Source organism: Pangasianodon hypophthalmus, chromosome 13 (assembly GCF_027358585.1).
Source record: "Pangasianodon hypophthalmus isolate fPanHyp1 chromosome 13, fPanHyp1.pri, whole genome shotgun sequence".
Classification (NCBI taxonomy): domain Eukaryota; kingdom Metazoa; phylum Chordata; class Actinopteri; order Siluriformes; family Pangasiidae; genus Pangasianodon; species Pangasianodon hypophthalmus.
Window position 1 is genome coordinate 22,698,817 of NC_069722.1, and position 10,671 is coordinate 22,709,487.

The 10,671-nt window shown below is 42.6% G+C and overlaps 1 protein-coding gene across 4 annotated transcripts in view; it reads right to left on the reverse strand.

The window, feature by feature from the left end:
• unc5a (unc-5 netrin receptor A) overlaps positions 1-9,778 on the reverse strand; it is a 213,921-nt gene extending 204,143 nt beyond the window's left edge. For 2 of the 4 annotated variants that reach the window (XM_053239204.1, XM_053239203.1), the window contains exon 1: positions 9,382-9,778. In XM_053239204.1, coding sequence (XP_053095179.1) covers positions 9,382-9,472 — 91 coding nt within the window. In that variant the 5' untranslated portion in view covers positions 9,473-9,778. The remainder of the gene's footprint in view (positions 1-9,381) is intronic. The other 2 variants (XM_026947083.3, XM_053239205.1) reach the window with 1 other exon arrangement.
• Between the last annotated feature and the right edge of the window lie 893 nt (positions 9,779-10,671).

The following is a 10,671-nucleotide window of genomic DNA, read 5'->3' on the forward strand; positions in this document are numbered from 1 at the left end:
TCATGGACAGTAACACACTAAATCCAGGCAATATGTGCCAATCCGACAGAAGATAATTAACTGTAAGATGTGTAACGATTCTCAATATGTGAGAACAGACAACATCCCAAGTGTATTTTACCCCCCCAACCACCCCTCTCAAACAGGGGCAACAGATGTTGTGCAATGGCTCTCCTATCCCCCCCGCGTGTGTGTTGCATGGCTCGAGCCCAATGTTGACTCAGTTGAATTGCCAGCCTGAGGCGCTAGCGCTTGGACACACATGGCCATAACGAGGAAAGGTCATCAGGCGTCGTTGGCTGTCAGCAGCGTCACTTGAAGAGGAAGAGAGCTGGCTGCGCTACAGCTTGCCCTCCCTGAGACGCCCTTGCCATTAGAGAGTCTGCGCCAGCCAGAGCCTGCCCAAGGTGCTTTCTAAATTCTTGGACAGACGGTGAGGAAAACACTTAAGACGGGCGCCGGCATATGGATGCATGGATACACACATGAGCAATACACAAATGCTGAATGAACGCTTTGCATAAAAATAGACACAGAACATGCTTATTACAGACATTTAGATACTAGGGATTATGGCTATACAGTTAACCATATAAACTCCCAGGACCTGTTAATGTAGAATAGTTTGTAGTTACTATACTGAATAACATGCTTTAAAGCTATTCTGTTAGCAAATCACAGTAATTCACAGTCAAAACTAAATCACACATATAATATGCCAGCTTAGACAAGTCCATTGTCATAATATAAAGATGCCCTTCCTTTAGCTAGTTAGAAAAAAAAATTACAACAGTTAATGGTAGCTAGCTAGCTAGTGCTACCTGACTAGCTCACTACCATAATTCCCAGAGACACACAGAGACACACAGAGAGCTGTAACTAGCTTATAAACTCTCAACAGGTCTGTGAAAATCCATCCCTGTTGAACAAAACCTTATCTTTGAGCTAGCGACATACTGCTAACTGACCAGCTCACTACTGAGACACAAATGACTAGCTTAACAACACTCTTCAGTTCTGAGAGAAGCAATATCCCTTCACCAAGGCTTTGTGTTTGAGCTAGCTAGCTGGTGCTAAATGACTATCTCACTACTGAGACACAAGGTGACCCATGACTAGCTTATAAACTCTCCGCATGTCTGAGAGAAGCCTTTCTTGTAGAATTAAGCCTTATCTTTAAGCTAGCTAGCAGGTGCTAGAAGACTAGCTTACTAATATCATCCTCAGAAACACGAGAGGCCCATGACTAGCTTAAAAACACTGCAGTTCTGACAGAAGCACTATCCCTTCACCAAGGCTTTGTATTTGAGCTAGCTAGCTGGTGCTAACTGACTAGCTCACTATCATCACTCTCAGAGATGCATAGCAACCTGAGGCTAGCTTATAAACTCTCTGTGGTCCTGAAAAAAGCCTTTTTCCTTCAAAAATGCCTTGTGTTTGAGCTAAATAAACAGTTTTAGCCAGCTACATTTGAAAGAATATAAAATAAGGCTCATAACGTATGAAATAAAAGAAAAGTCTGTTTTCTGTGCAATAAAATGAGTTTAAATTAGCAGAGTATTTCCGATCATCGTGATTACAATAGCGAGCTAAATATTTGCTAGTAGGAACACATATTATGTTTATAATAATGAGAAAAACAGTCTATTTAATTATAACCTCTAGTGATGGTTTAACACTAATGATAGTAAAGGATTTCTGTTAATAATAGTTTTTAGCACATTTAGACTTTTTCCTGTTATAATGGGTAATAATACAGTAATGATAGACTTGCTAAAATGGCAAATAGGAATCTGGTGCAAAACACTTATTCTTCTCTTGCTCTTAACATCATCAATGCCCTTTTTCAGCGATTTTCTTTCAATTTGGACTGTCAGAAAAAAGCCATAATTTCACACATGAGGATTTTTGTAAAAATATATATACATAGTGACAAAGGTAAGTGAAGGGAAAATTCATGATGATGTTAAAATTCATGTGATATTAAATTCAAATTAAATTCTCATTTACATTTAGTGACTAAAAAAAAACAGTTTCCCAAAAGCACCATAAAGTGAAATGCTAGAGAGAGTGTTTAAAGTGATGCTCACTCGACCATTACGCAACAATCTGTTTGCTGGTATTTAAAAAAAAAAAACTCAGACGTGTACCAGACGATTTTAAAAATCGAATAGTCTTGAATAGTGCATAAGTACATGAATTGGGATACAGCCATTACTTTAACATGTCAAAGACATCTTCCTATTCTAATGGGTTGGATAACATTACACACTAATGATGGCTTGAATTGCTAAACAACCACAAATAGCCATGCACGCATACATCCGTCTGGACATTCGGGACAGGAGGGTAAATAACATCTACCATTCCACAATCAATCCAAAGGGAAAGTCTGATAAAGGCTTAGGAGGAAAGTTAAATCCAGCTCCACTGTCAGGCTGAGTGTGAAGGAGATGAAATGAAATGATGAGAACCGGGTGCTTTAATATTCACCAGTCTGGCTTTATAATGGTGTTTGCCGTTGTGATTATGAGCGAGCGACGTCGGAATTACGATTGGCTCAGCTGATTGCTTCAGCAAAGAGGGCGAGGAGGAGGGTCCAGAGATTCACACACAAGAGCGTCAAGGTCAAACAGACATATTTAAAGAAACCACCGGATGAAAATCGTGTAAATACAGGTAACTGATTTCTTGGCAGATTTTCTCAATTAGCCAAGACATATTTGATTTAATGCTTCTTTGCTTCCTGAGTTTTCTACTCAAATTATGCAGGTAATGTAGCTAACAAGCACTCAACATCTATCTGTTTATCTTTTTTTTTTTTGTAAATATATACCTCACACTGCACAGAATTCTTAACCAGTGTGTTTTTTGGACACGGTACAACTTACAATCTATAAATATAAACAGAATTTAAGGGAACGTTATAGGGACACTTTCTGTCTTAGCACAAATGAGCATCAGTCTGTCCCCAGGCCCCGCCCACCCAAGTTTGACATCAGAACTGAAAGCTGTAAGTTATGAATATTTTGAAACTTTGTGCCCAGGACAAAAATGGCATTTTATTTTTTATTTATTGTCTGCCCTGGGAATTATATACTCATTAGTGTTTGTATGAATTCATGTAACTAGCTAGCTAGCTCGCCATACTTGATTATATTACTTCTGCTACCATTTTTTTAGCCTAGTCACTAACCCAGCTTAACCTAGACTAGTTACTGTATGTTTCCAGGTGACGAAGACATGGGCCTTGACAGGACATTGGAGCTGGGATTTATGATTTGTTCACCCTTGCCTTGGGACCAAGTATATGAGTATTTAAGGATGTATTTACGGAAAGATTTTAATTGAGATAATCTTCCATTACGTATTACATGTCTTGCCTGATCGACTACATTGGTAGAAGTGGATCTTGAGTGGATTCTTTTTATAAAGAAATGTGTGTGAGGTCAAGCTTACAGAAAAATAAAAGAACCAGCCAACATTCTGTCCTTCAGAAAATGCCTCATATTATTTAAAGTTCAAGCAGCTAAATACAAACTAAACGCTTTAAGGCCAAGTGCTCAGATCTTGCATTTCCAGAGGATTTTCAGTTTTTTTTCCTGCTTCGACACACCTCATTTAACTTGATCATTAACTGATGATCTGAACCAGGTGTGATGGAGCAGGGAAACACAAAACCCTGAACCACTCTGGCCCACCATGATAGTTTTTCTTCTTTTTTTTTTTGTGGCTAATCTGAAGTGGGAAGTCAAGATGGAGCTCCCTAGTGGCAGCCCTCCCTCAGTAACTCCCAGAGCTTAGCATGCAAACGCCGTTGCTTAGTAAGCCGTCTGGAAACACGCATCGTCTCCAAAGTGGCCCAGAGGAGAGGCGTAATAAGCCAGGATTAAGCACCTCCGGGTTTAAACACACCTCCCTGTCGTTGACTGATGACCAATTAAACAGTCAGGTGCTTATTGATCACTGGAGAATGCCACAGATCCCCAAACATCCTTAAACACACTGCGGGGAGGCCCCACAGATGGAGTGCCATTGTGCATTTTTCATCTTTATGCACGCTTTTCTTCGTTTTCAAACCCTATGGAGCTGCGGTCGGGAAAAAACAGCTAAGCAAAGCTTGAGACGTGTGCTGTGGTAGAGAGAAAAAAGAGCAGCGAAGCCATTTATTAAGCATTCCAGCAGATGGTTCACTCGTATATCATCACTCTTATATCTACAAACCATGCGTGGAACCGAGGCTTGCAAAGGCACCTTGGGAAAGGTTGTTTTATCTCTGCAAGACACTGAAGGTGTGTGTGAAGTGCACACCTCAAGGTCAACTCGCCAGGAAGGAAGGAAGTGCGCATCGAGTCCGGCTTGCAGGACGCGTAGATCACCGGCGCAGAATGCATCGGAGCACCGCCTCTTACACAGAACTACAAACTACCCGTGTTCTTTCTCCGAGAATTGAAATAAGGAATTTGCCATCTGTTTGTAAGCCATCAACTTGTTTACCTTTTTCACATTTTTCTGCCCAAGCAGCACACCGTGAATCAAACCAAAAAGCAGATGAATACACATGCTGCTCATATGCAAGAAATTTACCCAGCACTGCCAGTGGGACTGATAAATTAATAGATTAGCGTTGTTATGAAACTGCTCTATAAGGTTAAATTGCATTATGTCTAGTTTATTCCATAATTGAGTAAAATTCCAATTCCAAGCGCTCGACAAAATATTAAATAACGCAAGCCCCTCAGGAGAGGGGGGTGAAATCTGATAAACTCTTTCTTCCCCATCGCTCTTTTTTTTCCCAAAGTCTAATTTCCCTCTTGCTTGATACTTCTGACTCTTAAACATCATGCTAATTCAATGGTTTGTACCGAGGGTGTAGAAATAAATAATTATATGGCGAATACTTTTTGCCCCCATCAGCACCAGTCTGCTCTTTGCATGCATCATTTGAATTCACTGCACGTGACTTGGGGGGAAAAAATCTCTCTTTTCTCCTCTGGATGAAATTAACATCGCGTCGCCCTCGGAGCATGGCTCACGCTAATCATTTGCCATGCATTAGCTTGGGATGCAGGAGGAGCTGAACTCTTTTGACCATGAGGCATCTTAAGCCAATAAATTATGGTAATGATGGCTTTTCCCGCCTGTTCTCGTTACGCAGGGACTTGACGCACGATGACGAGGGCCTAAGTGAGACGGAAACAAATTGCAGAACTTTGCATGGATATATGAATAACCAAACATGCCATTTTGTCAGGGATGATTTATTCTTTTGCGACGTAACGTGACCGTGAACGTTAGGGGGCGGTGTCGCACGAAACAAACCAGAATTTATTGAAAAGGGAACAAAAACAAGAGCAGTCTGAAAAACGAAAACAAAAAGAGTTGCATGTTACTGTTATTGTAGGAATAACAAATACAACACAACGTGGGTGTGACTTTGTTTTTGCTTCAAGACTGTTAGCAAGCGCTTTCATCAGATATTATATAAAAGTTTTTAACGCACTATGCTTTCACAAAGGCTTTGGGGCTGCACGAGTACGCCGCAAGCCTATAGTAGATGGAAAGTTCTGGATGCGCTAAGGGAGAGTTTTATTCTAACACCTCCCCTCCAACCAAACGTTGTTCGTCTGAAGGCTGGTTGACGCCCATCGTAAAGATAGCTTCACGAAGGACGGCACGTGAGAGCGCCGGTGTGTCTCTGCAAGCCACACTTACCGATAAACCCCTATCAATTAATGGAAATGGAAGATGGAAAAAAATGATCCTGAGTAAACTAGATTTGAATCTGTGGCACAAATCTGATCTGATACCAACCCCACTGTTTGAGGACAACATCAGTCGGAGAGGAATGCTCAGTATCCGATCGGGACTGAGATTGCAGCTGTGATTGTACGCCCTTGACTAAAGGGAACATGACAGACAGACGTATCTCATCTCCACCAGGGAACAAAGCAAGAGCCTGTGACAAACAGCCCCTGACTCTCTCGCTCTCCCTTCTTCTTCTTCTTCTGCTCTCCGAGAGCTCATTGTTAGCGTTGGTGCACATTCTCGGAGAAGGTCTTCCTCCTGTCAGGGCCCATGCTGAGCTAAAAGACACTCCGGAGCGTTGGCGAAATGTCGCTCGTCCACTCCGCCCCTCTCATCTGTAATGAAGACTGGCGAGTCGACCTTTCTTTATGTCCGCGTTAGATTTTCCTCTAAAGGCTTTGATGCCCCAAAAAAAGGCTACGTCAGCATATTTCCGTCTTCTACGAAGGCACGCTTCTGATTCATTTCATATCGAACCTGTAATGAGTCGGCTGTTTGAAGCCAGAGCAAAGTGAGAAATCTCTGGATTTAGTTACGCTTGGAAACCTCAGCACTAAAAACAAAAGGGATCGGTGATTCAAAAGAAGCGCCGGACGTAACAAAAACAAAAACACCAACACACTCATTTACTCAGAAATGTAGAGTCCCAGGAGCACGACTCATTGTTTAATGTATTCATAATTATTCGCTAATTAATGCAGGAGGAAAAAGGCCCTCGAACGCATTTCCGTCCAAGGAAGCCTTACTGCAGCTAGCCAGCGCAATGCAAATGAAGTGTGAAACGATGCCAAAGCAAGGGTGTGTGTGTGTGTGTGTGTGTGTGTGTGTGTGTGTAGCGTGTACGCCTTTCCCACTCGGCTAGCAAACTCCCAGGCCGATGACTTCATTAACACCGGCAGCATTACAGTACGGATGTGTTTCAAAGCAACACAGTCTCTTTTGTCCATGTGCCCCTCGGTCATATTATACAAAATTGATGACTGTGTGTGTGAAGAGTCAGACAACCAGCTCTAGCTCTGACTCTGAGGTATCACTATTTCTTTCTTTTTCAAAATTTTGAGCTTATCTGAGCTTATGAGCTGACCTTATGCACTCCCTAAGGTATTTAATTGTGCAGCAGATTTAATATCTAAGGGGTAAAGAAGGGATGAGAGCCTATTTTTCATTATTAATATACCAATATCAGAGCTCTGAGAATATGCTGACACACAATATTGATCTCTCTCTCTCTCTCTCTCTCTCTCTGTCTCTCTCTCTCTCTCAGAATTGTAGGGTACTAAACTAGATCCTTCCTTGGGGTTCTTTCAGGTGGTTTCTCTCAAAGGTACATCATTAGCTGTGCATCTAGGTGTATGTAGTGTAAATTTTACTCTTAAAACGAATTACAATGTACACTATATCCATGTTTCAGTGTAAAAGATACATATTAAAGGTACATACGATGAGGGTATAACAAGGAATAGTACCATTTAGTAATATTATTTTTAGTTACACAAAGTTTAATTTCCAATTTAATATAGAATCACAGAATAAAATCACTTCATCCAACCAGCTATCAGTGTCTCCTATATAAGGTGCTTGTCCATTTAAGCAAAAGTTTTGCTTTTCAAATCCCATGTAAAAAACAAAGCAAAACAGAAAGGTCTATTAATCTGATTGCACCTTTAAAGTCCTTGCGCCAAAGCCCCTCTTCTTCATTACAGCTTTACAAGAAAGCTCTTCATGCATTCTTTATCGTGTGCACCGGTCTCGAGCTTGGAGTCTATGTCCACATTAAGCGCTGCTTATGTCGACAAGGATTACACCAAGGCGGAATTAAATCGCCCGTTTCAATTAGCCCAGGAGTGAGAGCGTCTAGAGGAAATCTCAGTCATGCAATTTCAATTTTAAAGAAAGTTAAGGCCAAAGTTATGCCTGAGTAGTCAAAAAAAAAAAAAAAAAAAAAAAAAACAGGTGCTGTACATGTTTGATTATTCTGTACGGTGCAGATGTCGTAAATGTACTCATCTGTCCTTCCTTTATGTGTCTCGTTCCTTTACATTTATGTTACGTGAGTAGCTTTTTGGTTCCTAGACTCTACCTCACAAGCACATTTTGATCATTTCAATGCTCTAACACACTGATCTAATCATGAAGTGGCTCAACAGGGTGTTTTACTGCAAACTTTTAGTATCCAGGAGGATTTATATCACAAACAATATAATTACAGTGTTTTTTTTTTAGTCCAGAACTTTCCTGATAGATGTCGATATCATTAACAGACTTGTTTATTACGAGAATAAAGATACCAAAACTGTACTTCTCCTTGTACCATCAACCTTTCGGATGTTTCTTTGACTTCGGTGCTTGCACGGTGCACCTTTAATGAACTTTTCGAGTAAAGTCCGGTTATATGGTGGTGAAAGATGCACCTCTACATACTAGACGTACACAATGCTGGAGCCTTGACACATTATTGTGAGAAACCCATTCGATCTCAGTAGTACATACAGTATAATAACGGTGATGATTTCTACAGCTGTAACTAAATTTAAAAATAACTCATAGATGCCTTGGGTATACTTCAGACCTTCCACTAGGACTGTGTTCAACATCTGGACAGCTGTCAGATTTCTGAGTGTCGGTTAAAGCCTAGTTGATAAGTATAAGACCTCAGTGATAAATCTAATAAAAGTATCTTGTGACTCTGGATGAAACAGAATCACTGCTGTAGATTATAGAAATCAGCAAACAGGACTGTGTGGATGTGACATCTGGACTCTTTGCACAGCCTGCTCAGCTTGAACACAATCCAGCCTGGGTTTTTTTTTTTCCCCCTCATCCTTTCTAACATCTCTTTATGAGTCGTTGCCTTGTGCAACTTGCTGAAGCCAGGGCTCGCACCGCGGCCAGCCAGCCAGCTTACTCGGCCAACCTGTCAGCATGATCCTGCCAATGCAGCAAGAACGTCGCAAACGCACACGCGGCACGGCACGCTCCACGCAACCCCGTGCTGATCCTGCTTTAGCGCAGAGAGATGTGTGTGTGTGTGTGTGTGTGTGTGTGTGTGTGTGTGTGTGTGGGGAGGGAGGTGGAGAAGGGGAGGGAGGGGGGTGTCTTGGGGTCCTGGTGTCCTGCAGCTGACCCATTTCATGCACTGCTCTTAATTAGACCTCTACATCTTCACATCCAGCACACGCGCACGCGGGCGCGCTTTTCTATCCGCGTGCACGTCCACGCGTCAGGCTCTGGTTGCGTTGTGCCATCGCCTCGTGGCTACACTAAACTTGCTCGTGATCGTGCTTTCCATGATATCAGGGTGTGCATAAAGTCGTGCACGGTGCGTACTCACAGCATCCTCAACACAACATGCTCACGCGCAGGGTTTTTTTTTGTTTGTTTGTTTTTGTTCTCCCCTGTATGCATAAAACTAGCTCTGCGCACCGGGACACTGCTGTTTATCCTCAGTCCTCGTGAGTCCTCATGATGAAAGAGTGAGGGAAAAAAAAAATGCATCAACCCCCACACACACACTGAAACACACACACACTGAAACACACACATGAGCAGAATGAAATAACCCGAGCGACTCACCGGTGCAGGTGAATCCGACGGACAGAAGCCAAACCGAGGCGAGAATCTGCGCGGCTCTCCAGCGCACAAAGGGACGCGGGTGTAACGGCATCGTCGCCTTCTTCTCCTCCTTCTTCTCCTTCTTCTCCCTCTTTCTTGTATTCAAAATATACCTAAGGATGAATTTAAAAAAAAAAAAAAAAAAGGAATAGTCTGCGAGCGCGCGTGCGTGCGTCCTTCCTGCCTGGCAGCGCGTGGAGCTTTGAGTGTTTCGCGTGCGCAGAGTTTTGGACTCGGAGTGGTGGCGCTACTGCATCCGATCTCCTCCCTCCTCTCCTCTTCTCTCCTCTCCCTCCTCTCCTCTCCTTTCCTTACTCTCACTCCTCTTCGTCCTTCAGCGCGCCTCCTCCTCCTCCTCCTCCTCCTTTTCCTCTTCCTCCTCCTCCTCCTCTTCTGTGTCACTGCCGCTCGCGCCGCTCACAAACGGCGCGTTACAGCATCGTAGCGCAGGTGCGCGTGCGGCGAATAAACCATCAAAAAAAATCTCTCTCAAGTTTCAGAGCAAAGAAAAGAAAACAAATAAACCCACACACACACACACAAACGCACACGCGCGCGCTAAACGAAAATGTCCCGGTTGTGTTGGTCGACGGCTTGAAATTTTGACCCGCGCGCATCCGGTAACGGATTTTGTGTAAAGAAAAAAACTGCGTTTGTTTAGCTCGGCAAACATCTGCTCGTGCACCGCGGCGGGGAGAGAGAGAGAGAGAGAGAGAGATAGAGAGGAAGGAGTGATACACACCGGCTACCGGAGAAAAAACCAGGAGCGGATTCTCCTGCGTGGACTGGCCCAGGAGCACGAGAGCTTTCGTTAAACTCTCTCTCTCATACACACACACATATACACACACACATATACACACACTCACATAAACTGACATATACACACACACTCACATAAACACACATGTGCACACACATATACACACACTCACACAAAAACATACACACTCACATAAACACACCTATGTGCACACACATACACACACTCACATAAACACACACATGTGCACACACATATACACACACACACAAAAACATACACATTCACATAAACACACACATGTGCACACATATACACACACTCACACAAAAACATACACACTCACATAAACACACCTATGTGCACACACATACACACACTCACATAAACACACACATGTGCACACACATATACACACACACACAAAAACATACACATTCACATAAACACACACATGTGCACACATATACACACACTCACACAAAAAC